General features: G+C 36.2%; 4 protein-coding genes and 1 long non-coding RNA gene across 20 annotated transcripts; 2 read left to right on the top strand and 3 right to left on the bottom strand.

Moving 5' to 3' along the window:
- Positions 1-738: 738 nt before the first annotated feature.
- LOC112175255 (geraniol 8-hydroxylase) lies at positions 739-4,164 on the bottom strand. Of its 2 annotated transcripts, XM_024312917.2 has the most exons (3): positions 3,531-4,164; positions 3,157-3,464; positions 739-1,539 (listed from the first exon to the last, which is right to left on the bottom strand). In XM_024312917.2, the coding sequence occupies exons 1-3, from the start codon at positions 4,048-4,050 to the stop codon at positions 934-936; spliced, it is 1,434 nt and encodes a 477-aa protein (XP_024168685.1). In that variant the 5' UTR covers positions 4,051-4,164; the 3' UTR covers positions 739-933. The 2 variants fall into 2 exon arrangements, with proteins under 2 accessions (XP_024168685.1, XP_024168684.1); XM_024312916.2 differs by having other exon boundaries at positions 3,157-4,163.
- Positions 4,165-8,351: 4,187 nt separating this feature from the next.
- On the top strand, positions 8,352-10,772 carry LOC112175345 (nudix hydrolase 14, chloroplastic). Its single transcript, XM_024313020.2, has 7 exons — positions 8,352-8,582; positions 8,680-8,785; positions 8,872-8,949; positions 9,048-9,140; positions 9,310-9,402; positions 10,040-10,138; positions 10,253-10,772. The coding sequence occupies exons 1-7, from the start codon at positions 8,401-8,403 to the stop codon at positions 10,496-10,498; spliced, it is 897 nt and encodes a 298-aa protein (XP_024168788.1). The 5' UTR covers positions 8,352-8,400; the 3' UTR covers positions 10,499-10,772.
- Positions 10,773-10,815: 43 nt separating this feature from the next.
- LOC112175344 (copper chaperone for superoxide dismutase, chloroplastic/cytosolic) lies at positions 10,816-13,401 on the bottom strand. The gene is made up of 6 exons (XM_024313018.2): positions 13,107-13,401; positions 12,913-12,939; positions 12,630-12,702; positions 12,400-12,534; positions 11,712-11,932; positions 10,816-11,241 (listed from the first exon to the last, which is right to left on the bottom strand). Exons 1-6 carry the CDS (start codon positions 13,356-13,358, stop codon positions 10,978-10,980), a joined length of 972 nt encoding a protein of 323 aa, XP_024168786.1. The 5' UTR covers positions 13,359-13,401; the 3' UTR covers positions 10,816-10,977.
- An 81-nt stretch (positions 13,402-13,482) lies between these two features.
- On the top strand, positions 13,483-18,620 carry LOC112175346 (phosphoenolpyruvate carboxylase 4). 7 transcript variants are annotated; one of them, XR_005802824.1, is made up of 5 exons: positions 13,483-13,932; positions 14,594-14,971; positions 16,312-16,968; positions 17,300-17,357; positions 18,290-18,620. XR_005802824.1 is itself a non-coding variant. In XM_024313022.2 (4 exons), the coding sequence occupies exons 1-4, from the start codon at positions 13,927-13,929 to the stop codon at positions 18,290-18,292; spliced, it is 231 nt and encodes a 76-aa protein (XP_024168790.1). In that variant the 5' UTR covers positions 13,494-13,926; the 3' UTR covers positions 18,293-18,620. The 7 variants fall into 7 exon arrangements, 1 of the variants encoding a protein (XP_024168790.1); XR_002926412.2 differs by having other exon boundaries at positions 13,485-13,932; positions 14,611-14,774; XR_005802821.1 differs by having other exon boundaries at positions 13,487-13,932; positions 14,611-14,971.
- Positions 18,621-21,554: 2,934 nt separating this feature from the next.
- On the bottom strand, positions 21,555-25,595 carry LOC112180368. Of its 9 annotated transcripts, none has more exons than XR_005802828.1 (7): positions 25,081-25,595; positions 24,829-24,946; positions 24,670-24,720; positions 23,007-23,723; positions 22,249-22,911; positions 21,849-21,918; positions 21,555-21,757 (listed from the first exon to the last, which is right to left on the bottom strand). It is a non-coding gene; the product is annotated as an uncharacterized LOC112180368 (long non-coding RNA). The 9 variants fall into 9 exon arrangements; XR_005802832.1 differs by lacking the exon at positions 24,670-24,720 and having other exon boundaries at positions 22,249-22,755; positions 22,836-22,907; positions 25,081-25,593; XR_005802833.1 differs by lacking the exon at positions 24,670-24,720 and having other exon boundaries at positions 23,007-23,210; positions 23,654-23,723; positions 25,081-25,586.
- Between the last annotated feature and the right edge of the window lie 1,426 nt (positions 25,596-27,021).

The following is a 27,021-nucleotide window of genomic DNA, read 5'->3' as shown; positions in this document are numbered from 1 at the left end:
AGTAATAGTAGGTGAATCACAAATTACATCCCTAGTAAGGTCATCTTTTTTTTGGATCTATTACTCTTGTTTTCAACCGTCATATCCCACCGTCAAACTTGAATTACTTTATTTGGGTCTTGCTCATTTTTCGACAAATGATTCTATCATAAATTAATGGAATATTCCTATGTGATTCTTTCTATTTAATTTTAGGTTATAGATTATTTAAGTGTTTTCATTAATTAAGACTTGAGGGTAGCCAATTTGACCATTTAAAAAAAAAAAACTGATTGTCACTTTAAAATTTACAGTTTGTATTTTCTTCATGTTCAAGAGATGTTATACTAAAAAGCTGAGAGGTGCCTTGATTGAGATAATGAATATTTTTTTGGATAATATTGAGGTAATGAATATTTTGCCTAATCCATTTTGCACTGATATTTTATCTCTTCATGTTCATATGGTTACAAATTTACAGTATACACATTAAACAAAAATCATGCTAAATATTTATGCACATAAATTTTTTGATGACAGTAAAGCTAGACGCATTAAATTAATAAATTATCTGATGAATTCTTAAGTATGGCTGCCCGTATACGACGTAACGACGACTCTCTCAGAAATATGTGGCCCCATCTCTTTGTGAGAGACTTCAGATGTGGAAGAAAGCTGCCCAAATAAAATGATAGCCCACATGTATGTATCTGGTAAAACAGAAAACACATGTCTAAAATGTTGTAGTAAGCAGCCACCATAGAAATTAATGACTGATTTTATTAGAGAAACAATCAGTTTCAGTTGCTTCTACTTTTCCATGCAAGAATTTTATTTTTTCCAGACAATCCGAGTCTACAGACCAAACTTATTATAATGTGCAGCACTAGAGAAAAAGAGAAACTGAGAAATTAGGGACAGGAACAGCAAAACAAAATACTAGTGCAACAATTTTCACAGAGGGATAGGGATAGCTCTCAAGGGTTTAGCCATCTCTAGGGTGAGTCCAAACTTATCATCCATGTTCATGTTCTCTGGTGTAACTCCACCTTCAAGCTTCCAAACAAAGGAATGGATAAGAGAACCCAACATTAAGTGCAACATTCTGATTGCCAATGGTAAGCCCGGACATATTCTCCTGCCGGCGCCAAATGGAATAAGTTCAAAATTCCGGCCTCTAACATCAAGTTCAGACCCCAAAAATCTCTCCGGCTTGAATGAATCCGGGTCGTCCCATATACTTGGGTCTCTGCCAATGGCCCATGCGTTAACAAGCACTTGTGCACCCTTTGGGACTGTGGAGCCTTCAATTTCTACATCTGATTCGGCTTTTCGGGGAAGTAGCAAAGGAACTGCAGGGTGCATACGAAATGTTTCTTTAATAATGGCTTGCAAGTAAGGAAGTCTAGTAATGTCTGATTCCTCAACTGGATTGCCTTTGCCAATTACTTCGTTAAGCTCTAATTGTGCTTTTGACAGAGCTTCAGGGTTGTGCAAGACCTCTGCCATTGCCCATTGGAATGTGGATGTTGTTGTGTCTGACCCTGCAACAAAAAGAACCTATCCAAACACATAACCAGTAAGCATTATATTGAACTGGACTAGACCAAAAATGTATTGCATTGAAAATAAAAGTAATATATCGTTGTGATGAACTTGAGCTCTTTAACATATCTCTGAGTGTCATATGAATTAGTACAATTAATAGCATTCTGTAGTTGTTATTCACACTTCTAGAAAATCATTCTACAGTGCAAAATTTAACATTTTATTATTTTCAAACACTCACAAAATAAGTGCAAAATGACTTTTTAGATGTGCGAATAACACTGTCATACATTACTATCTTAGGGTATCGTCTAGGGTACGTACCTTGATGTATGTCATACCCTTAAATGTTGACATGTGTCATTTTAAAAAATAAAATTTACCATATTAACAACACATTCTATCTTGTCATCTTGATATGTAATATATATATATATATATATATATATATATATTTTTTAGAATATCTTGATATGTAATATTGTTCAAAAATATGTAACAAATATTGTCAAAATAATAAATTACACCTAGTAGAACTAAAATTACGACTTATGACCACACTTATTGTGGTTATTGTAATTGAGTGGTCAAAGATGTAAATATCATAGTTGGACAACTTTTATCAAATGGAGAACCTCTTTATAATACTGAGTACTTACATATCTTTTGGTCTAATATCAATTTTATCATGTTTACAACACAAAAATTGTCGAAATTGTAAAATGGTTGATAATCTTGTAAATGATGTAGTGAATATTTAACTAATACTAATTCCATGAACCTAGGTTAGAAGGTTTTTGTTTTTAATAAGGAAAAAATGTAATTGTCAATTGATAATCAAACATTAATTGGTTAATGATAAAATTAATTAGTAATAAAGATTATTTAACTAATAGTAATTCGGTGAGCCTAGGTTAGAAGTTTTTTAAAAAAAATCTTTTTAAGGATTAAATTTTGTTTACTACCTTATACTTTCAAGGGTTCATCAGTTCAGTCCCTGCACTTCTAATTTAATCAGAAAAGTCCTTGCACTCTCCAATTTCATCAAATCGATCCAATCTATCACTATTCTGTCAATATTCGCTGTTAAAATGCTGACGTGGGACATTTTCATAGGAAAAATTCCCAAACTACCCATCGCTAGGCAGCCCGCCGATGTGTTAGTGTTGTGAATGCAGATGGGTAGTTTGAAAATTTTCCTAGAAAATTGACAGAGTGGTGACGGATTGGATTGATTTGATGAAATTAGAGAGTGCAAGGACTTTTCTGATTAAATTAGAAGTGTAGGGACTGAACTGATGAATCCTTGAAAGTACAGGGTAATAAGTAGAATTTAGTCTTTTTTTAAAAGAAAAAAAACGTAATTGTCAATTTATAATTAATAATCAAACAATAATTGGTTAAGGCCTAAACAGATTACCAAATTTTAAATATTTTGGACCATTGAATATATTACTAATTCAATGGTCTAAAATATTTAACAAAATAGGTTAATTCAATGGTCTAAAATATTTAACAAAATAGGTGTATGGCAAACACCCGGTTACTTAAGAAAATTCCACTATTTTAGAAGCTCAATTATTAGGAAACTAAAAGCAATTGAAAATGAAAAAGGTAATACAAACTGACCAGTATGAAATGATATAGTTGATTTTTGTTGAGCTCCTCACTGTTTTCTTCTGTAATAGTGAGAAGGGTATCCAACACATCGTTCTTTGTTGCAGATTCAGTCGATTTTCTCAGCTCCAACCTCTGCTGAACTATTGTTTCAACTAAATCTATTATCTTTCCAAAATACTTTATCATTCTCCTTCTTCTGCCATTAGGATCAATCTTCCTAAGCACAGGAAAATAGTCCCCCAAGTTTGGTTTTCCAGCCTCGATCATAATATTATGCATCATCTCCTTGAACTCCCTGGCCATTTTGGAACTCGGGTCTGCTAAATCAATTGAAAAAGTTGTATTAGAGAGCAAATTGAGTGTTGTGGTGAAAGCTGCCCTACCAAAGTCAACTGCTTCCCCACTCAGGCTGCTTTTATGGACTGATTCAAGGAGTTGCTCCACTTTTTTGCGTCGCAGGTTTTGGTTAGCATCAAGCATCTTGTTGGCAAATAGCTGAGTGTTGCATATTTTTCTTAGGTTTCTCCAGAGGGGTGAGACAGGGATCCATGGCAAGCCAACAATGTGGTGATCAAGGGCTCGAATGGAATCGGGGATTGTTCGGTTGGAGAAGAATTGATCATGGGTTTGCATGACTTGTTTGGCCATGGCTGATGAAGAAACAACTATGGAGGTTACCTGTCCAAGTTTTAGGGACATTAAAGGGCCATGAATTTGGGCAAGTTTGGCAAGAGATTTGTGAGGTTTGTCACCAAGTAGGAGAAGGTTTCCGAGGATTGGAAGCGGTTTTGGACCTGGTGGAAGCTTTTTGGAGGTGTTTTTGGCTCTTGAAATTGAGTAGAGGAGGGCTTGGATCAATGTCCAGGTGAGGATAAGGTAAACGAAAGCACTCCAGAAGTTCATCTCTCGTCTGATCCTTCAGCAGAGAGAGAGAGAGAGAGAGAGAGAGAGAGAGTGAGAGTGAGATCTGATCTCTCGTCTCAGCAGATGAAAATGAAAGTTGAGACTCGGAAGCATGTGACTCCATAATCCATATATATAGATATACATAAATGAGGACCAAGTAGTGAAGTCTTTGCTACTTTTTTCGGTGTATTAGCTGGTTTTTCATTTGTTTTTTTATCGATCTTATGGCTGGTTTATACGTTTCTGTCAGCAGTGGGAGACAAAAGATCACATCATATGAGAGGAATTTGAATACATAGAATGAAGACATCAGCCACATCATTTGTGAGGAATCTGAATACATAGAATCAAGTACACATCAGAATTCAGATGAATGTCCAGTTTTTTTTTTTTTTGGTCGTAGAAAGGAAATTTCATTAAGCCTCAAGGGCAAAGAAGAGAGAGTACAACTGAAAGTGAAACAGAGCTAGGAAGAAACAGAGCTAAAGAAAAACAAAACAACACTAAAGAGTATGACTAACAACAGGAAAGCAGAGAAACAGGACCCAACAGCCGTGGCATGATCAGGGAGGCCCAGGGAGGCCATCATTCCTCAAAATGGAAATCAGTGAGGTTGGTGGCCTGTTCGCCCACTCCAGGGAGCACAACCTCAATTTTGCAAGCTTCGCCGCGGCATCCGCCAGTTTACTCTCTGAAAACGGTCGATGATTCGTTATTGTTCTGATATTAGACTCTCGATCGGATCTTGTGAATTTTAATTATGAGTCATTAACCAGAGGACGTGTTTGATCAACCAAATCAAAGCATTGTGATTCGATCGTCTTCTATATATATATATTGATTATTTAAGTGAAGTCAATGAGGAAATCGAGATCTTGTAGCATACTTGTTCATTAATGAGTATAATATATAGTAATTAATTCATGGTGCGTGACATCGAAGCTACCTATTTGGAAAATCAGAGAGATGTGATAATGAATATTATCTGGTTCTAGCGTTTTACAGGAGATATATACTTGGGAAAAAGATACAAACAGTACCTAACCTTTGGCCCATTAGTAACTTTAGTACCTGACAAAAAAAAAATATCACTTTGGTACCTCAAGTTCGAACCACGACCCAACATTAGTATCTGGACCGTTAACTCCGCTTAACTCCGTTAAGGAGACTGCCAGCTGTCATATTTTAAAGGGTATTTTCGTCTATTTGTATCTTAATTAATTTTTTTTTTCTTTAAGCATTTTTTCCTCTCTCTCTCTCTCTCTCTCCTTTCTTATCTTCTTCTTCCCTCTCTGCAGAGCAACCTGCAGATTCCTCATCCTTCTACTCAATCTCTTCTTCTTTCTCTTCGTCCTTGTTCAGCCAAGTAAAACAGAGCTAGTGTCAATGTGAAGAAGAATTGAGAAACCCAATCCAGATCGGATATGTCCGAGCATAGCCCAACCACCACGCAGCCACGATCCCGTCACGATGCCGCCTCCGACCCCTCCACACAAATCCCTACCAGCGATCAGTCCTGCGAGGGACAACCCGAAACTCGACCGCCGCCGCAGTCTCCCCCTTCCTCAATGCACAAGCCACCGCCGCGATCTCCCCGATATGAATAAGAGGACGATCTCCCCTAAACCCTAAACCCAAATCTTTACATCCAAAGCCCCAACCTTTCCCCAATTCCCCGCCGTTCCCTCAAAATCAATTTCAAACGATGCTCTGCCTCGTCGTTTCGATCTCCTCCACATCAATTTCATGAATTTCTTCCTCTTCCCCTAACTCCCCAATTTCACCAGAACCCAGTTGCTTTGAAACACCAGCAACCATCCTCCTCCCCAATTTAGAGTTGAGTACCTTTGGGTTTTGGGTTGCTTTTCGCCGCGTTTTCTGACCTGGGTATCGACTTTCTTCGGCGAAATCGCCCCGATTTGTAGAAATTGGACTAAGAAAACAATTGCAGGGGCAATGATGAAGAAGACGATAGTGATGGGGATGTTAGGAGGTGGAGGCTTTCGTGATTAATTGGAGGGAAGACTAAGCAGTTGCGTCCTCATATCTAACTTTTTTCTTTTCTTCTTATTCATGCTTTCTGGATTTGGTTATTGTGTATGAATGTTTGAAGTTTTTTTATGCAAAGATTGCATCTTGGTTTGAGTATTTTTGGGTTGATTTTGATGGAATCAAAGCTTCCTTTGGAAGTCCGCCGATTGTTTATGTTCTAAGGCATCAATGGGTCTATTCGTGTGAGAAGGCCAAGCAGGAGTTGGATTATAGTCCTAGACACTTGAAGGAAGGATGAGGAATCTGCAGGTTGCTCTGCAGAGAGGGAAGAAGACGATAAGAAAGGAGAGAGAGAGAGAGAGAGAGAGAGGAAAAAATGCTTAAAGAAAAAAAAAATTAATTAAGATACAAATAGACGAAAATACCCTTTAAAATATGACAGCTGGCAGTCTCCTTAACGGAGTTAAGCGGAGTTAACGGTCCAGATACTAATGTTGGGTCGTGGTTCGAACTTGAGGTACCAAAGTGATATTTTTTTTTGTCAGGTACTAAAGTTACTAATGGGTCAAAGGTCAGGTACTGTTTGCATCTTTTTCCCTATATACTTTACGCACGAGGTAGGCAAGTAAGGAAAAACGTGCATCAGGTGTTTTGCTATATATATTGTTTTTCTCGAGACCTCCCAATATCGGATGCCTGGTGTGGCGGTTGCACCACCAAGGCACTAACGTCACCTCAGGGCTGGCCCTGTAAATGATGACTCTTTATAGATATAGATATAAATGGAATTTTTATCACTACTAGGGTCAAAATTTTCTTACACTAGACAAAATGATACATAACTTTCAAAAGTGATCAAAATGTTATCTAAATTTTTAAAAACAAATCAACATGATACATCGGTTTATTTTTTGTAACTTCTCTGTTAAAATTGATTACATGTGGTGCGGTGTTTTGTAGGGTTATAATAATATTTTACACAAGGGCCCTTTACACAAATACTGTTTTTCAATTATTTTTTATTTTACTTTGTTGATTGCTTCATCTTCAATCTCTACATCTCTATCTCTCCCCAACTTTATTTGTTTCTAAGATCAATGGTGGAATTGAAATTGAATGGAAGATTTTAATTTTGCAGAATAAAAAGATTGGGTTATAGATGGTTGATGGCCCTCTGACCACAAATTACTTCAATTTGTGGGCTTGATTTTGCATTTGTGCATCTCTATATTCTGTTTCGGATTCTAATTCTACAAAATTTTTGAATTTCAATTACAAAAAGCTCACAGATTGCAGAAGAACGAGGAAGAAGGAGAACAGAAAAAGCAAAAAAAGAAAGAATTAGAGGATAATATTGTCATTTCCAACTAAAAGTTGAGTGAAAAGTTGTATATAACTCTTAACTTTAACGGAGATGTGACGGAAAATGGACAGAGGTATAAAGTTGATCAATTTTTGTAAGTCTAGGTATCTCTTTGATCACTTTTAAAAGTTGGGTATCATTCTGTCCGGTGTAAGAAAGCTTTGACTCTAGTAGTGATAAAAGCTCATATAAATAACTCAAACTGAGAAATAAAAACAAAAAGAACTGGAGTCTTGCTAATATTTTTCTTTAAGTTACATTGCTAAGCTATTCCAAGAGCTTGATTTATAGAATAATGTTTTTATTTTTTATTTTTTTTATTTTTTATTTTTATTATTATTATTTTTTAAAACCCTTAGCCCACCCCACCCTTATATATGTCAATGAGAATCGAACCCATGACCTTTACAATGTTGGAATTATAATTTACCAACAGATCACAGCTCACCGACGCATTCCTTATAGAATAATGTTAGGTGAGCAAACTTTTTAAGTAAGCTATTCACAACTTTGAGTTATATTGGAACACATGTATTTGTTTGTGGGTCTGAGTCATGAATCATGACTCAATTGGTACGTCGTAGTTTGGTTTCAAACTTTCAATCATTTTATGATTTTCAACCGGTTAAGGATAGGCCACCAGGCTGTCTATACCATAATCTTACTCGAATTTTTTTTGGATTCGAAATAGCTTTAATCATCAATTAGCTTATCAAAAGGAACTGCCCCCAACTACTTCAATTACAAGGTAACTCAGCAAGTAAATCATAAATCCAAGGAGGTCTTACCTGAAAATTTTATAATTTAATTTATTAATAAAAAATACAACATTATTGGCCATTTCACTAAAAAAGTAAAAATCAAGGTTCGCAATTTCGGGTTTGATGTAGAACCATGCACGACGTGTCGTTTGCAAAACAAAAACATTTGGGCAACAAACACACGTGTGCGTAGAGCTCCCCGTTGGTTGTAGCAAGCTTGTTCAAGCTTCCATGTCGTTGATCACCAGAACCACACTCACACTCCCCAGAACACGCCTCGCCCTTCGATCCTTCACCTGCAAAACGTCATCCGACCCGCCACCGTTGATTCGCTCCCTCACTCTCCCGAGTCAGCTCGCCGCCGAGCCCGTCCAGATCGTCGCCGCCCCCCACATCTCCTCCTCCCAGTTCAGGCCAGTCACGCTTTTCCCTTCCTTGTTCTTCAGAAAAGTCTAAAACTTCGGATATGAACTGAACCCAAGTACTCATAATGATGGTAAAACGTTGCAGGAGCGCTATTGATTCGTCTTTGTTTAAGCAGTGGCTGAAGAACATGGAGAGTGAAAGTGGGATTCTACGCGACGGTTCTTTGGCTCTGAAACGAGTTCTAATTCAGGTGAACCAGTCCTTCTTTAAAGTGGTTGAATTGATTTGGTTTTGATAAGTTCATAGTCTTGGAACTGATCAGTTGGGTTATAATAGGGTGTGGATATGTTTGAAAAGAGGATTGGGTTTCTGAAGTTTGAAGCCGATGTGGTTGATAAAGAAACAGGGAAAAAGGTATCTAGTCATATACATACTTGTCTTTTATATTCTAATGGTATGTTTTGGTGGCCATAGTTGTTGATTTGTTTGTTGTGAAACTAAAACATATTTAGGTTCCAGGTATTGTGTTTGCACGCGGACCGGCTGTAGCTGTGCTTATACTTTTGGAATCGGAGGGCAAGGCTTATGCTGTTCTTACTGAACAGGTAGCTCTTCATTTCATTTTGGTGTTTTAGAGTATCTGTTATGACATTATGATGCTTTACTTAAATCGGAAAATCACGTTCATCCTAATTTCTATATTATCGCAAAAAGAAATTACGGCATTGTACTTCCATGTAATCAAACCCTATTAAAAATTGTTGCATATCGAAGGTTAGAGTACCTGTTGGAAGGATCATACTGGAGTTGCCTGCTGGAATGTTGGATGATGACAAGGGTGATTTTCTCGGCACCGCAATCCGTGAGGTCTCTCTCTCTCTCTCGTATGTATGTATCCTTCTTGTATTTTGGAAAGTTCACGTAATCAGCTGAAAATTAATTTAGATTCCTCGTAAACCACAAGCTATGGTTTTGGTTTATTAAAAAGATTATTGTTCCAATAATGTATGAATATGATGGTTGCTTGAGCCAAAAAAGACGGTGGTTGGTTATAGTTCAGTTGATAGCCATATCCATCATCACCACAAAACCATAAGCTTTTTAGTGATCAATAATATGCTTTTCCTCCGGCCTCTGTGTCTTGGAGAGTTTTATTACTTTATTTATTTTTCCTCTCTTTAACTTGGTACTGGTTTTCTCTTTTTTGTTTCGTCCATTCCTCAGAAAAACCAATCTAGTTTCTTTACAAGGTACTCTTGAGATTCATTACTGCTTGTTCTTGCTTATGCAAATATGCCTTGTTCAATACTTTTATTTTTCCAACTTGTCTTCGTATATTTCTATCGATCCTGAGTATGTTGCTTTTTAGAATCTCTTGAAATTTTATTTGTTTGACTATTTTCAGCTTCTTTTGATAATCAACAGTCGAGTACTAAGTGTAAGATGTAAGTTTTACAACTTTAACCTAAAGCTAAGTTACATTATTCTTATTATAACACTCCAGGTGGAAGAAGAGATTGGCATATGCCTAAAACAAGAAGACATGGTGGACCTCACAGCCTTCCTCGACCAATCTACTGGATGCAGAATATTTCCTTCTCCTGTAAGTTGGCCTTAATCCTTTTCTGGAATGACGATTGAAACTCAGAACCCTGAAGATCTCTTTTGTGTTACACCTACCAGTAAAAGATCACCTTTTTTGTTTTTTCATTATTAGGGAGGGTGTGATGAAGAACTCAGCCTCTATCTGTACAGAGGGCAGGTGGATAAAGAGCTTATTGATCAGCTGCAAGGTCAAGAAACAGGTCTTCGTGACCATGGAGAGCTGATTAGGGTTCGTGTGCTCCCATATGAAAAGCTCTGGCGCATGACAGCCGATGCAAAGGTTTTAACAGCCATTGCACTCTATGAAATGGCAAAAAGAGAAGGGCTCTTGCCCCCCCCTGAAAACATGAATTGCTAATTACCATGGTCACCATACGCTCTTTGTTGGGTTGCTGTTGATATTTGCAACTATTGAGCTAGTTGGTACAATATCCAGAGTTGATGTTCTTTTATCTTTATGGAGCTCTATGTAATTTTCTGCTGTTTTTACTCGAATGGTTTCTCCTATTCTTGGAGTGAGAGGGCAGTAAATTATAGTACCAGGATAAGCAACCAAAAATATCTGTATATTTGACGAGATGATCTGTCCATATTTATTCCTTTATCAAGTGAAAGAAATGCCTTATATTCTACATCGTAGAAGAAAAACAGAAACACGGAGCTTATGAACTCATGGATTCAAACTACTCCAAACCATGCCCTTTATTAGATCAAATAAGTCTTCTTTTCAACTGTGCACAGAGGATTCACCAAGTACAACAAATAAATATGAATCTTTTGGCTGTACAAGGTGCCTTCATTAAACCAGGCTATGACAACTACAGTTTGCTTAGGGTATTAAACCTTGCTCATGACAAAGTCTTTGTCACTTGATTCCCATATCGTGGTCCCATCACAAGTGCAAAGCTTCTTGTAGTTCTCACCTACTCCAGCGCTTCTAGCGATTACAGCAGCTGCGACACCCGAATCTGACTTGTCAGCAGTTCCATATACTGCTATTGACCTCCCAATAAGATCAGAAACTCTCAGCTTCTCTTTGACACCAGAGAAGAAAGCATTGCCATTCTCATCAGTATCCAATGTTCCCAGGTCACCAAGCGGCTGAAAATAATCCAGCATATCACTTAGAGAATGTCAAATTAAAGTCCTCATCAAGAAAAGCCAGTAAAGTACATAAAGTTCAATGAGTGAGATGATTAATGATGGAAACAATTTCATAGTAGATTCCTACATTGACAAAATAGGAGGTTTGGTTAACTGTTGAGAACAGAGACTATATTTTGCAGCACGGACTGAAGTGCAGTAGTATAATGTGCATGATGCTTTCATGAATCAAGTATTAACTTGGCTATTACCAAAAGTGAGGGAGGGGATGGGGGTGCGGTGGTGTGCAGAACATAATGCCTAAACTTTACTATTGTGCCTCCCATGAGAATAAAATGTAGACAATTCAACTACATGTTAACAGCCAAATATTCTATCCATTGATATGAGACTTCGAGAAGTCCAGGTATTTAGGGAAAATCTAAACAAACATAAAATTTGAAGAGAAGCTTGATGCTGAAACAAACCTCGTTTACACTTTCTGTAGATGGATTAAATACTTTTCCAGTGCTAGCAGCACCTTTTGTTAAATCACCAAATTCATTAATGGACCAACCATGTTTCCCAGGTGATAACCCACTAAAGCTAGCTTCAATCCTAGCCAACTCCATATTCACCTGAGCAAATCGAACCACACCAAAAACATCTGGACCTTTAAATTCAGCGACAGCAGCGGAAACCAAGAAATCTGTAGACCAAGATTAAATAAGAATTACATTAGCAAGCATTCTCAATAATACCGAGCAAGCATTCTTCTGCAGTTAAAACAGATGTTCAGATCATTTGAATGTTGTTGAAAATTTCCAACATCAGCTCATGTCAATTATTGCTCTTAGGCAAAACAAGAAAAAAGGTTCTAAAATATAGGTATTCATTGTGGCAATTGAGATCATTTGTATTCTACGTATAACCTAAAAGATGGTATTTTTTAACTTATTAACTCACTCAACTACCTAAAAAGTAGTCTTGTTGTTCACTTTTCACATTACTCAAAAGAAAAACTTGCTCAAATGAGAATCCTAATCCTTAACCAGAGTCATGCAAAAAGTACCAATGACAACAAATACTTACCCTAAATGGATGAGTCGATGACAAAGTAAGAAGAAAATGAAAACAACTTTGAACCTAAACTAAATGCAAGAAAAATGACCTAACCTTCTGGGATCCCCTGCCCAATTAATCTCGCTTTTCGACCTGTCTGCTCGAGAGCTTCAGTCATGGTCTTCAGAGGGGTTGCACCCAGAATCCTAACAACTTGGGTGTCGAGGTCCGCCTCTACACTTTTAACCCCTAAAGGAAAACCCCATTAAGCATAAGACAGTTGCTACAGATGAGAGGCAAAAGAGCATAAAATTCTAGTTTAATCCAGTAGCTCAAAGTCTCACCATCAACAACTTGTAACTTATTCTTGACAGCCTTAACACAACTCTCACATTTCATGTCTACCATGTACTCTGTCTGTTACCAATCAAAACCAACAGTTTAGATTTTCAGTAAAATCAGCACAACCCCTTAATTTTCATAACTAAAATCATCAACATAGGTAAATTTTTTCTAATGAAAACTTATAATCTACTCCATATCATAATCAAAGCTTCTCGATTGAAACATATGCGATTCAATATAGTTAAACCAAAAGAAAGTAAATTCTTGAAGGGTGGAACTTACCAGTAGCTCTGGCAATACAGCATCACTCTGCAGTTGAAAAGCAACAAAATTTCCAGAATCAGTAAAGAAGAGTTACGTACTTTAAGATTTACAACAGAACCCATCAATGAAATTTGAGTCAAATTAACGAATCAGATTAAACCCATCAAAGAATGAATAGAAAACAAAGAAGGGTGTGAGAATTTCAGTGAAACCTGAGAGGAGGGCTTCTGTTCCGATGTGGGCGCGTCCATGTGGAGAGCTGAGGGAGAGCTGGTGAGGCTTGTAGCGAGGAACAGAGGTTTTGGGTTTGGGGTGGAGGAGGAGGAGGAGAAAAAGGAGATGTTTTGGGATTTAGGGAATCGGAAAGATTGAGAGGAAGAAGAAGAAGAAGAAAGGGCAATGGCGGCGGGTAATAGAGAGGCAGCTATGGCACTAGTGGTGGCCACTGACCTCAGAAATGCCATTTGAGCTTGTTTTGCATTTGGACATTTGGTTTCGGTTGGTATTTCTCTGTTTCTTATTGACCTTCCAGACCCAACTGGAAACTACTTTGGCTGTGTTTTGGTTCACTATTTACCAATTACAATTGGTAACTTGGAAGAGTCTGGAATGAACCATAACATTTGTAGACCAACAGATGCCGTCTGCTTTTCCGTTACACTGACCGAGTCAACTCGCATAAGACAAGATAGATCAAACTGTAAAGTATGAAGTTACACAGGGGGCTTTTAGGGGAGAAGGAGAAGGCAGCTGCATCGAGGAGGAGATAAGGTTCCAAGACTAAAAACCCTTCTCCGTTGTCCTTCATTTCTACAAAACATAAAAATCCCCGTTGAAGAAAACACAAATTTGCAAACAAGAGGTCATTTTGAGAAGGGCGGTTCAAGCGAAATTGCGACCTGGAAAGGAAGCGACAGTCCGAGTTTCAGATGTTGCGAAATAGGACGAAATAAGGCAAAACTTTTGGTGAGGGTGGAATCAGGAATGGCGTGAAATCCCTAATCAAATCATCTTCCTCACACCGCCAAATGGATGCAGGTTTCTTTTCTCAACTTTACCCAATTGTTTTTCGTTTTACGTATTACAATGATTTACGTTCATCTCTATATTTCGCTTTTCGAATTCAATTATGCAGAAAAGGGCATAGTTGTGGGTGATTGATTATATTTGGTTTTTCTGGTTTCCCCCCTATTGAATTCCATTCCGGGGATTTATTCTAGTTGCATAGATTAGTTAACCTTTATTCAGATGCATAAACCAAGGCTTAATATTATTATTCATCCCCCATTTATGCTACATAGTTTGCCTTTCAACACAATTTCAGTTATTGTTTGCACCATAAAACTACATTGCCCTTGGATGCTATAATCTAGCAATAACAAAGAGGCTTTTCAGGCAATCCAACACACCTACAAATCAATTGAACTCAAATTTTTGGGGAGCATAAGCCAATTAGACTACAATGAGAAACCAAATGTAACATTGTACTAGGTAGCCTGCATTTCAGTCAAGTTCCCTGTCGGTGAAATTCTGACCATATTTTACCAATGAAGACATTGTGTTGGTTCAGATGGTGTTCGTCTTGTCATCTTAGCTTTACAGTAATGAGTCTTCTGCATAAGAGAATATGTTCCCTCTTCTTCTTCTTTCACGCTTTTGCACCTTCTTGTTTGGTTGCCGATGAGGAAAATTGAAACAGGGCGTTTTTGTGCTTAGAGTGCTTGTAGTATGAGGCTGGCGGGGATGGAGGACACGGCGGAGCTGCTGGAGAAGAAGCAAGCGTCGGAAATTTCGAAGATGAGCTTAGAGGAGGCACTCACTCTCGCTCGTGCTTTCAGCCATTACCTCAATTTGATGGGCGTTGCTGAAGTTCATCACAGGTCACTGAACGACTTGGGAAAAAAAAAATTGGGTTAAATTTCATATATCTCTTAGTGACATATTTTACAACCAATCGACTCTTGCTTGCTTCATCATCAGTAGTAGCAACTCTTAATCCCCAATCTATGAATTAACTCCTGCTTTCTTCATCATCTGTCAATTTGTTAGTCTATGGTTGGTGAATGAATTTTGGCAGGTAATGTTGTTTTTGATTTAGAGTTTCTGTCTGAATTGTCATAGTTTTGTTTGATTTGGAATGTAACTGGAATATTTTCAGCATTGTATTTCATTTTTGATTATCATGAATCTTTGCCTTTTGGTTTTTTATGATGTATTAGCTGATATACTTGATATGCTAAAACAAATTTTGAGGGGATCATGGATCATTTTGTGTTGCAGCTCTTCATGCTTTGTCAAACTTTCATTGTTTTTTTATTTATGTGAGTATAGTCAATCTTATTGACTAATTGGAGGTCCTGGATTATGTGTGGTTGCTACAGATAAGAGAGTTGGCTCTTTAATAGATGCATGTGCAATTATTACTTGATCCTTAGAACGCATAGAAGGTTCAAGTATTTCTTTCGGTCAGCATATTATTGGTGTTCCCATTTCTCTTGAATATATATATATATATATAGGTCAATATTCGTTATGGGTTTTACTTCTGTTTGTTATACCGAAGAGGTTGTGATTAACTTCTATGTTTTATTTTCCATGGTTCTGTTTGTTCTGTTGATTTTATATAGTGTTAGAAGGCATGTTTGGAAACACATTACAGTGGTTTAATACAAGTGTTAATGATATTTTGTTATGGTTTCTGCAATAGCTACTGAAATTGTTTCAGTTCATATTAGTTAGTAGTGAGCCACTCATAAACTTTTTTCAATAAATCATTTTCTTGAGATTCATTTTGTCACTTCATGTGTCCAACAATCCAGATAAACTCTGCTTTCAGTGCTTTGTACTGACAACTCAGAGGAATTTAGGTAGTGTGTTAAAATGTTTTAGACTGTATAGAGAAGCAGCACTGTAGAGTAATCAATGACTATGCAAAGCTGTTTGAGTTTTTATTTCTTATTTGTGTACTTTTGTTGTTCTTGGAATTCAAACAGAGCATGTGAGTTGTGAATTGTCTTTTCTAATTTAGTATTTCATATTTCGCATTGCTTAGGGTTTAGAATAGGAAGTGCTTTACTACATATTTAGCTTTACCAATGTGTACTGGTTTTGTCATGCTGCTGTAGAATATGTACTCCGTAGTGGATCTGATTCTGTTGGTCATGAACAAACTGAAATGTCTTGGGACTGCTATTAGTTTCTTCAAAATATTTTTAGTTTGAATTACTGTACATATATAATTAAACATGCTTTCAATTACTGTCTTCATATGCAAGTTCAATGTTTTACATTATGAGAAGGAGATTTTTTTGGTTTAAAGTATGAGAATGTGAGAATTTTGAAGTAGTTGTCTATTTGCTTATTATTTGCTGTGTTTACCTTGCGACAAATCAGCCATATTTGTTACTGTTGTGACAGAGTTTGTTTGTTGGAATGAAGAAGCAATCACCAGATGCACTTTCTTCTCATCCCTAGTAATATTTGTTCTTTCAAGCAATGGTAGATTTTCTACTCAAGAGTTTTAAACATGTATCTCATTATCTGGTTTACTAGGGGTTGAGGACATTATGTGGTCAGTATCTTCTAAAGTTGGTATTTTTTCCCCAAGTTTTCTTTTGAACGTTTGCCATTGTTGTCTTTTCAAAATAATGTTGATCCAATATGCTTACTTAGGACTACATGCATATAGCCACGCATATCGCCTGAGCGTAACTAATTAATACAGAGACTTAGAATATTCTTATTCTGGAATAAGCCTTGGCTGGCTAGCTATTCTTTGCATATGTCCTGACCTATAAGGAACCTTATTAAAAAAGGAATATGAGGTCTGCTAGCTCCTTCATATCAGCAGAAGTATTGTGTAGGCTTTGTTTCTTCAGTTTCTTTTTGGGTTTAGCTGTCTTCTTCCTGTGCAAAGCTTCTTAACTTTGCTTTGGATTTCCATTTTCATTTGTTTGTTTTATTGTGTTTAGTAACTTTTAAGGAGGTGAATCTCAACTGGATAATCTCATTAGGCACCAGAAGATTGTATCTTTCTGGCGAGTTCCTGTTATCTTATATTTCTCTTTTGTATCGGTATGTATTTGTATTTATATTTTCTGTGCTTATGGCTAGGGGATAAATCGAATAAGTGCTATCTTTGTTTATAGATTGACTATTTGAAATATGACTCAGTGAAAATGAGGGAGTTGGAAATTAGAAATCGGTATTGTAGACATGTGTCAATGAGCATACTTAAATTGTTTCAATTCACTATCATGCCTTATTTGAGTGACACATGAAATTTGCTTCTGTATAGACTATTTTTTATTACAAATTTCAGTTTATCATTTGGTGATTAACATTTTTAGCCTTTTGCCTATTTCTAGCCCTTGCAATTTGATTAATTTGCAATATATTTGCACAGGGTTGTTTCAGTAAGGATCAAAGAACTTGCAGTTTTATATCAATCACTTAATCTTCAGGTATATACCCCTTCCATTTATTTCTTTAGATTTTGATTCTTCTTAATGGCACAGGTGCGTAGACTGCATATAGCTGCATTAGGTGCTTTTGATTGATGAGACATGCACTAGAATCTGTATTGTGATGGTATTGCTCTGCTAATGAAAATTAGTTAGCTTGGATTTGATTGATTAGCATTAGAAACTTCATTTGCTATTGGGTTTTTAGTTTCAGTCTCTGCTTCTGACATTGAAGTATTGGGATCATAAATTCTTAATTTTTTGTAAAGAAACAAAGGAGAAGAAATCCTGGAAGGAGTTTGATTATGTAATCCAATAGCAGATATATGAATCTCTGGTTTCTGTGTATGAATGTTGTTTTCTATCAATCTGTAGCTTTGATCTTCAATTAATTGTGAGGACAACAAGCTTCTACAATACATTTTTAAGTTATAGATTATAATATTTAAGTACAACGTATTTGGTAATGTATGTTTGAAATTTGAATGTATGGCAATACATTCTAAGATTTCTAAACTGTGTCCTTACTATTGAATTAGTGCTTTCCCTGTGGTAAGATAAAGATCTTCATGCTGATGCAACTTTATTTCGCATCTTTTACATTGACTCATTTGCTCTTTTTTCATATTTCTTTTGTTTTTTGTTTTTGATAATCTCTTCTTATCGTGTGTTTCCTCCTGTTTTACAATGAAGGAATTCGATCTACATACTTTTGCTTGGTCGTTCTTAAAAACTTATTGATTCTTATGTATTCCTAAGGAACTTGATTGATGATCATTAATGTTAATCTTTCCTAGAACTTACCGACTTCTTTTTCTTTTTCTCCAATTATATATCCCCTCTTGGCTTCTTTGATCAAACCCTCAGTTTACCCTTCTACCTTCCTATTGTGCATTGAAAAAAAACAGTAACTGTGTTTTATTTTTTCACAGTGATAGGGAAGCTAACATTGAACCAGCAATGTCATCACATACGGTGCACAACCCAACAAGCAGAAAACTGACTGAAGCAGCATGTCATTGCAATTCTTGCTCCACTTTTTGTTTAGATATTACTGGAGCAAGCAATTTTTTGATAGGCTAACACGTTTTGTTTGTATACACCTAGACCAACTAGAACAACTACTTTTTGGAAAATATTCCAGCAACAACTGTAAATAAGTAAACCTTGGATAGCCTATTTTTTGAACACTCCACTATGATAAGATCATCCTTTGTTTTAGATGATCTGCAGTAATGAAAACAGTTCTATCATTTATACTCACCTTTTAAGTTTAAGAAGTAGGAAAAGACATTATGGTTATGTTTCACATCCCGCAGCAAAGCGTGGGCACCATTGCTAGTAATTTCTATTAACAACGCAGATCAAAAGGTGCAGAGCAGACGGTCCAGGCCAGATTTTTTGAAAAAAAAATTCTAATAAATTATTTATATATTTTTGAGAATATTGTACATAAATAACTTTTAAAATTCTGAAATTTCTAAAAATCATAATAAATAGCTCGGATGTTGGCAAAATCCTCATATGCCTAGTGATGTGGTATAACTTATATATATTAGGTATATTACAAAATTATACCTTCCATGAGCAACATGGGAGGAAATATAATTTATCAAAATCGACATTTGCATGATAAGAAGATATGGTTATGGTCAAAATTTCAGTTATTTTCTTGGTCGTTTGAGTCTTGATCTATTGGGTCAACTCTGAACCCTAAATACCACATAAAACTAATATGATTATAGTCGGTCCTTCGCAATTTATTTTTTCGATCTGTCAGCTCTCACACTGTCGTGGATATGAGATATATAAACTAATGTAAAAATTTCTAGAAGCTTATCTCGTCCTGGTATAGCTCCTCTTAGGGAAGTATAAGTGTATAAAGAGTTGACCGCTTTGTTTGATGTCGAATTGACGGCGGATCGGGTTAAGTGTTTTACACAATACTTATTGATACGCTATAAATATATGGGTAATCACAAATTTACCGATTTCCAGTTACGAATTTTTAGACCGCACAAAATTCTTATATGCCTAGTAATGTGGTCTAACTTATTTATTAGGTGTATTACAAAATTATATCTTCCAAGAACAACATGGTGAAGAAAATATAATTTATCAAAATTATCCATTGGATATTATCATGATAAGAATATATGGTTATGGTCAAAATTTCAGCTATTTTAGTCATCCTTTAGGTCTCGATCTACTGGGTCAACTATAAACCCTAAATATCACATAAAACTAATATGCTCATAACTGGTCCTTCGCAATTTATTTTTTCAATCTGTCAGCTCTCACACTGTCGTGGGTATGGGATATATAAACTAATGTAAAAATTTCTAGAAGTTTATCTCGTCCTGGTATAGCTTTCCTTAGGGAAGTATAAGTGCATAAAGAGTTGACCTCTTTGTTTGATGTCAAATTGACGGCGGATCGGGTTAATTTTTTTACACAATACCTATTAATACACTATAAATAGACGGGTAATCTCAAATTTACCAATTTCCAGTTACGAATTTTTAGATTGCAAAACATCTTTATATGCCTAATAATGTGGTCTAACTTGTTTCTTAGGCGTATTACAAAATTATACATTCCAAGAGCAACACAGTGGAGGAAATATAATTTATCAAAATTGGTCGTTGGATATTATCATGATAAGAAGATATGGATATGGTGAAAATTTCAGTTATTTTCATTGTCGTTTGGGTCTCGATCTGTTGGGTCAACTCTAAATCTTAAATACCACATAAAAACTAATATGCTCATAACCGGTCCTTTGCAATTTATTTTTTCGATATGTCAGCTCTCACACTCTCGTGGGTATAAGCTATATAAACTAATGTAAACACTTCTGAAAGTTTATCTCCTTCTGGTATAGCTGTCCTTAGGGAAGTATAAGTGTATAAAAAGTTGACCGCTTTGTTTGATATCGAAATGACAGCGGATCAGGTTAATTTTTGTACAGAATACTTATTAATACGCTGTAAATAGATGGGTAATCTCAAATTTACCAATTTTCAGTTATGAATTTTTAGATCGCACAAAATCCTTATATGCATAGTAATGTGATCTAACTTGTTTATTAGGTGTATTACAAAATTATACCTTCCAAGAGCAACATGGTGGAGGAAGTATAATTTATCAAAATTGACCTTTGGATGTTATCATGATAAGAAGATATAGCTATGGTCAAAATTTCAGTTATTTTCGTCGTCATTTGGGTCTCGATCTACTGGGTCAACTCTGAATCCTAAATACCACATAAAACTAATATGCTTATAGCCGGTCCTTCGCAATTTATTTTTTTCGATCTGTCAACTCTCACACTCTCGTGGATATAAGCTATATAAACTAATGTAAACACTTCTGAAAGTTTATCTCCTCATAGTATAGCTCCCCTTAGCGAAATATAAGTATATAAAGAGTTGATCGCTTTGTTTGATGTCGAAATGACTGTGGATCATGTTAATTTTTGTACAAAGTACCTATTAATACGCTGTAAATAGATGGGTAATCTCAAATTTATCGATTTTCAGTTATAGATTTTTGGATCTCCCAAAATCCTCATATGCCTAGTAATGGGGTCTACCTTGTTTATTAGGTTTATCACAAAATTATACCTTCTAAGAGCAACATGGTGGAGGAAATATAATTTATCAAAATTGGCCGTTGGATGTTATCATGATAAGAAGATACAGTCATGGTCAAAATTTCAGCTATTTTCGTCGTCGTTTGGGTCTCGATTTACTAGGTCGACTCTAAGCCCTAGGACCACATAAAACTAATATGCTCATAATTGGTCCTTCGCAATTTATTTTTTTGATCTGTCAGCTCTCACAATCTCGTGGGAATGGACTATATAAACTAATGTAAAATTTTCTAGAAGTTTATCTCCTCCAGGTATAGCTCCCCTTAGGAAAGTATAAGTGTATAAAGAGTTGACTATTTTGTCTGACGTTTTTTTGAATTGCGCAAGTGTTATTTATGAATAAACAAAATTTGGTATGCAAATTCAAAAATCTACCACCCTATAATAGCTTCCACCACTTCTCTTCATTTTCCTATCCACTTCACATGTCACTGTAGCAGTGGAAGCATATGCCATACGCCGTTGTGGCCCAATTATTTCAATGACAATGACGATTCGGGAAAAAAAAAATGCATGCCAATGTTTCAATGACAAAAAGGGAATAAAGCTTGTACGAAAGGGAATGATACATTTTAATTTTTCTCATAAATGTTATACAAGGAATGAAGCTTCTACGAAAGTTTACAAGATAATTGAGTTTTACAAGGTAGTTATCTTTCTCTACTACATAGGGTTCAAACTTTTACAAGGATCTTCCTCGTTCTACTTCAAGTACCAATTACTTTAGTACATTTGCTTGTGCCTCCTGCAAGAGCAACAAGTTTCGTATGAAAAATATGCATTTTCTCATATAACAAACAGTCTAAATTTCAATCAGATTAGATCAGAAAGTCTACCAAAGTCTTTTACCATCTTCAGCCTGGAAGTTTATCCAGCTTTTTGTATATGTCCTTTCAGTTTAATCAACTGTTTTTGAAAGCAGACAACATAATCAATTGGTATTCAATTCAACAAATAGTAATTGAAGTCTCATTTTCTTCTTCAGCTTCCTTTATTTATGAAATACATAAATTTCACAGAATTAAACAGTTGCTGATGAGCATAACCATTGTTCATGCAATTTTTCCTGTAGATTTTTATCACAATCTCATCCTAGGAGCCAAGACATCCTAGAATAAAAAATTGACCTGGAGAGGGAAATAAAAGAAAACATACACTAGACACAATTATCCTTCAAGCCACAATTACCAGGAAAAGATCATGGTTAAATCAGATTCATGATGCAGGGGCAATTACCATAAGAATGAGACCGTAAACTATAGTCCAACATCAATTGCAGATCGGTGGGTCCCACGCCGTTAGATTCCTTCTTCACTTGCCGGATAACTCATGCGCCGGATTTAACCGTGTTCTACCTGGACCTTGGTCCATATTAGAATACAGTGATCCAGAGCTTTTGTGTGCGTGCATGGTGGAATTGGCAGACCACAATGCCATGCAGTCTTTCATGGGGAAATAATATGGAGCTCAAGGAGGTGATGAGATTGAGCAGTGTAATTGAATGGTTGGGTGAAGCTGAATTTCAAATGAAAAAAGACATAATATACTTAGAAAGTTTCCATGCATTCAAAATTAGGTACAAATCATAAAATCCAAAGAACAAAGTATACTGGTAGCATCTTGATCAGAGCCGAGTCTTCTAGCCGTCCCGGTCAGGCATTCAAATTTAGGTACAGATCATAAAATTCCAAGAACAAAGTAGACTGGTAGCATCTTGTTGGATAATCAAAGCCGAGTCTTACACTAAACAAAGCACATTGATACAGATTATCAGTAAACAATAAGATTACATAGTTGAAAGTTTCTTGTTTTACATGTCAAACCTCTTCAATAGTGTCCATGTGCTCGTTCAAAAGCTCCTCTTCAATAATAGGCTCCAAGTGCTTGCTCAAAAGCTGGCTGAGAAAAGACAACAAATTAAACACACAACTCTTAAAAATTGGGTGAACGAATAGCATTTTACTGGAGATAGAAAATCAAGATGAAGTGATTACCTGACCGGGATGGCTAGAAGACTCAGCTCTGATCACCATCCAATAGGATAAGGAGACCAAAGCCTTATCTGACCAATTTATGCAGGTTCAGGCCGTCTTTAAACATGTCATCTGTCAATCTTTTGCCTATCAACATCTCAAATAGCAGGATTTCATAGCTATAGATGTCGCCACTTGTTGACACCTCCATTCCTATGCTATACTCTGAACTTCATTTCCAAATGTACAAAATAATAAGTATACAGCCTATAAACTATCATGTTTGTGAGCATCCCCACCTGAAGTCTTCGTCTCTTAATGATTAGACTGGGCCAAATCTAGGACCTAGATGCATTCTTTGACAACCCAAAGATCACATTCTAGATCAATAGATCACCTTCTAGCATATTTATGTATGCAACATGAAAAAGAAAAAAAAGAACAGCAAGCTTTAATAGTTCTAGCAAGCTTTGACAACAGAACAGCAATATAGTTGGATGTCAAATAGGGACATTCATAAACACATTGGGCTTCTCCCAACCTACTATAAAATCCCTCTATAATATAGTGTCCTCTTCAAATAACTTCTATCATAATCAGACCCTCAAAATCTATAGTCACAACTGAAATACATCATTTCAGGTTATTAGAAGAAAAGAAGCTCAAACCTTACTCTTTGATACTTCCAGCTACACTCTTGCCAAGTCTTTCTTTGAGATAAATTCAGTTTTCCACGGCCTTAGATCACAAAAAGAAAAAAGAAATAAAATATAAATTAGTAAAAAGAACTATAAATCTAAAACCACCACATTGAATAGCACAAGCCATTTAAGTAAAACATGCCAATAATTTGAAACCAGATCATGGTCATTGAAATAGTGCAAGTACCTGTTGTCATGCAATGAGAGAAGCCTAAGCATTTCTAACCATCATATAATGAATTCTAAATCTTTTAGAAACCCACACATGACAGAGACAACAATAGGAAATTGAAGTGAACAAAAATTTTAACAAAGTTTTCAACTTAGTCATCGATTCAAGAACAAATAACACTACAAAGAATGATATAGATATTTGGAAAATACCACTCCAGCACAATAGCAAGCTTTAAAAAGAGAACAAACAACAAAACTGAAGTAGTCTTATACTGTCTTGCACCAAATCCTGCCCACCATATAGACAAGCACCCAGACCAATAATTTTGCAGCTGTTCTGTTTCATTTGCATATTGGCTATTCAAGCATTGGCATAAAACACAATCAATTACCGCTGCCTAAGAATGTGCTGTCTCATCTACCAAAAATAATAAAGCAACTTCTCCAAAATCAAAGAAGCAACCAACAAATAATGCGTAGAATGCCAAGTAGTTGTTTATATCCAGCCAAATCGTTCAAGCATGAAGCATGATCAGAGTAAGTAATATGAAACAAAGCCAAAAGACAGTCTCAAGATTTGGGACCTTCTCAAAATCTATTGAACCTAGATCGTTTCCTATATCAATCCCATCACGATAGTTCTCCATTGACACGACAGTAAAACTAATAACAGATGCCGCCTTTTCTGATACATCACAATTACTGTAAGATCAACAATTAAACAAACAGTAGCAGTAAATGCTTTTGGCCCGACTTGTAATTCACAATGAACAAGTGTACATGAATTTAGAGCAAAAGAAAACACTAACATGTACAGTGATGGTTTGGGATATAATGCTTCACCATTTCCATCTCTTAACCTAGGATTAGAAGAAGTAAATCAATCAAGTAACAGTGACTACAATCAAGACAGGACGATAAACAATGACTCGAAAAGGCCAGAAATGAAGACTTAGAACGCTTAATACCTCCGGTGCTCTTCAACTCTTTGTAAACAAACCAATTGGGTTCCTGAAATTCTAAGACCGTCCGTTCGCAAATAGGCTTTGCATTGTTTGAGATTCAAAGAATCTAAATTACTCCCTTCTGCAAAACACAATGATCAATTTAGGGTTTAAGGTCCTTAATCGAGCAAACAAAACTCAAATTCCGATGATAATCAATTCGAATTGTTGAAAGTAGAAATGTTGAGAAAATCAAAACGAGAAAGAGAGAAAAACCATTGAGGAAGCGAATTCAGAGAGACTTTGTTGCAGAGAAACCACATCAATGATGAGGTCGCTCGATTCGCAAATTGGTCCGACTCGTAATTCACTTCCGACCCCGTCTGAAGCCCGGGAGAGGAGCTGCCAAACGCCCAAACCAGATAAGTTTTCGCGGTTTTGACGAAGAAGATGCCAACCCAGTTGTAAACCTCATCCCAGATTTGCCAAAATACCAGAAACCCCTCTTCGTTTTACCATCACGGCACAGAAATTACTCTTAACAGACCCTTACCAGTCAACAAAAAGTAATCAAGTTTTGAGGATCTTAACTGGCCACGTCAGTGGGACCCATTTGGTCTACAAGTGTTTTGGTTCATTCCAGCCTACTCCTGGTAACTTTTGCCAACTGATTACCAAGGCAATTTTGGTTAAAGAGGACCAGAACAGAAGAACAAGGCTGAGAAACTAGCTAACAGGTCCATGAGAAGGTCCAACACCTAATCTTCTAACGTAGCCCCATCAAGAGTTTTAACAAAAGCAGTTAAAGCACTAGGAGCATGGACAGAAGGAGTATCAAATTCAATGACACTACAAGCATATCAATGCTATTCTTTGCCAGACCTAAAAAAATGCTATCCTTTGCGATGCGATCTGCCACCATATTGCATTCTAACACTTTAAATTTCAGAGTGAATATCTAAAATTTTTATATTGGCAAAATGAAAGGAAAAGAAAAAGAGCGAATTATGTAGAAGTGTCACGAGGTTATCTTTTAAATTTTATGTGTTATTTAAAATTCACATGTGTCATGAGTCTAGTATTTATAGAATATGAGAAATACTGAAATTATTGAACGAATTCAGATGTATTCTTTTTTGCTTTTCTACTTTGAAAAATTATTTTAAAAAAATCGTTACATATTTCAATATACCATAAATTGAAACACATTCTAAACATCAAATTTTACCAATGGTGAGATCAAGAAACATGACAATTTGATTAAAATGGGGCTTTACATGGTTTGACACCTTAGGAGGTGCCATGGGGGAATTTGTGGAAGACAATAGCATGGCATGCTAAAAGCATGTTATACCTTGTTAACTTTTTTCTTGAAACTCTCTTGTACCATAAGCTCAATATTCGCAAAGCATGATTTTTAGAATGTTTTCTAATTGATGGAACACCAATACTTCTAATGATTTTTTTTAATGAATTTTATTGTTTTTTAACTTTGAAAAATCGTTTAAAAACTTTGCTTTGAGATTTTTGAGTTTTGTCAATTCGAGAAGTGTTTCAAAATCATCATTTGAGGGTGGAAAAATTTTGGTGAGAAAATATGATTTGGAGAATGGATTTTTTATTTTTTATATTTCCTATTTTTATAACAAATTTATGGTTTAATTCCACGAAGTTATGAATTGTAGTTAATTTATAATTTTATTATTTATGATGTGCATCTAAATTGTTTCCTCAAGTTAATGTAGTATCAAGATTGGTGTAGTGTGCTGGTCGAAAGGCCTAGTCTGAAAACCTTAGGTCTAGCATTCGAATCTTAGTTCCATCCTGTGGCCAGCAGATTTGAGGGACCCTTTAGGTTTGTGCGTCTGCAGTGCAGTGGATTAGTTTGGTTTTCGCCGCAATGACGATACATGTGCTGAGATACCACTGCATGAGTGTGTGAGTTACTAACCTAACGTCCCAATCAAAAAAGATTGGGATCACAACCAAATTATCAGATCAAATGCATGGTGTCACGGGCCGAACTTTGCAATGCGCAAAGCGGACCGTGCGGCACTTGCTAGCAAGCAAGTCAGCCAAGTGAGTACCTTGCAAGGAACAATGAAAGCCACACGATATTAAAATAGTGCTAGTGACAAGCAAGAACACAATTATATGAATGTTGGGGCAACCACGAAGAACAATGAATAATCGAAAGGAAAGATCAAAGAGCAATCT

The sequence above is a fragment of the Rosa chinensis genome, chromosome 7 (genome assembly GCF_002994745.2).
Source record: "Rosa chinensis cultivar Old Blush chromosome 7, RchiOBHm-V2, whole genome shotgun sequence".
Classification (NCBI taxonomy): Eukaryota; Viridiplantae; Streptophyta; class Magnoliopsida; order Rosales; family Rosaceae; genus Rosa; species Rosa chinensis.
This window is presented reverse-complemented; position numbering and strand designations above follow the sequence as displayed.

What these genes read in the sequence shown, in the direction of transcription:
- LOC112175255 (XM_024312916.2), bottom strand. Translation starts at nt 4,050, where the DNA reads ATGAACTTCTGGAGTGCTTTCGTTTACCTTATCCTCACCTGGACATTG. An exon ending in AACTATATCATTTCATACTG is followed by an intron (nt 1,540 to 3,156) that starts GTCAGTTTGTAT and finishes GTGTTTGGATAG; the next exon opens with GTTCTTTTTGTTGCAGGGTC.
- LOC112175345 (XM_024313020.2), top strand. Translation starts at nt 8,401, where the DNA reads ATGTCGTTGATCACCAGAACCACACTCACACTCCCCAGAACACGCCTC. An exon ending in ATCTCCTCCTCCCAGTTCAG is followed by an intron (nt 8,583 to 8,679) that starts GCCAGTCACGCT and finishes AAAACGTTGCAG; the next exon opens with GAGCGCTATTGATTCGTCTT. An exon ending in GCAGAATATTTCCTTCTCCT is followed by an intron (nt 10,139 to 10,252) that starts GTAAGTTGGCCT and finishes TTTCATTATTAG; the next exon opens with GGAGGGTGTGATGAAGAACT.
- LOC112175344 (XM_024313018.2), bottom strand. Translation starts at nt 13,358, where the DNA reads ATGGCATTTCTGAGGTCAGTGGCCACCACTAGTGCCATAGCTGCCTCT. An exon ending in AACAGAAGCCCTCCTCTCAG is followed by an intron (nt 12,940 to 13,106) that starts GTTTCACTGAAA and finishes TTTCAACTGCAG; the next exon opens with AGTGATGCTGTATTGCCAGA. An exon ending in TAAGTTACAAGTTGTTGATG is followed by an intron (nt 12,535 to 12,629) that starts GTGAGACTTTGA and finishes GTTTTCCTTTAG; the next exon opens with GGGTTAAAAGTGTAGAGGCG.
- LOC112175346 (XM_024313022.2), top strand. An exon ending in GTTGCTGAAGTTCATCACAG is followed by an intron (nt 14,775 to 17,299) that starts GTCACTGAACGA and finishes ATATTTGCACAG; the next exon opens with GGTTGTTTCAGTAAGGATCA.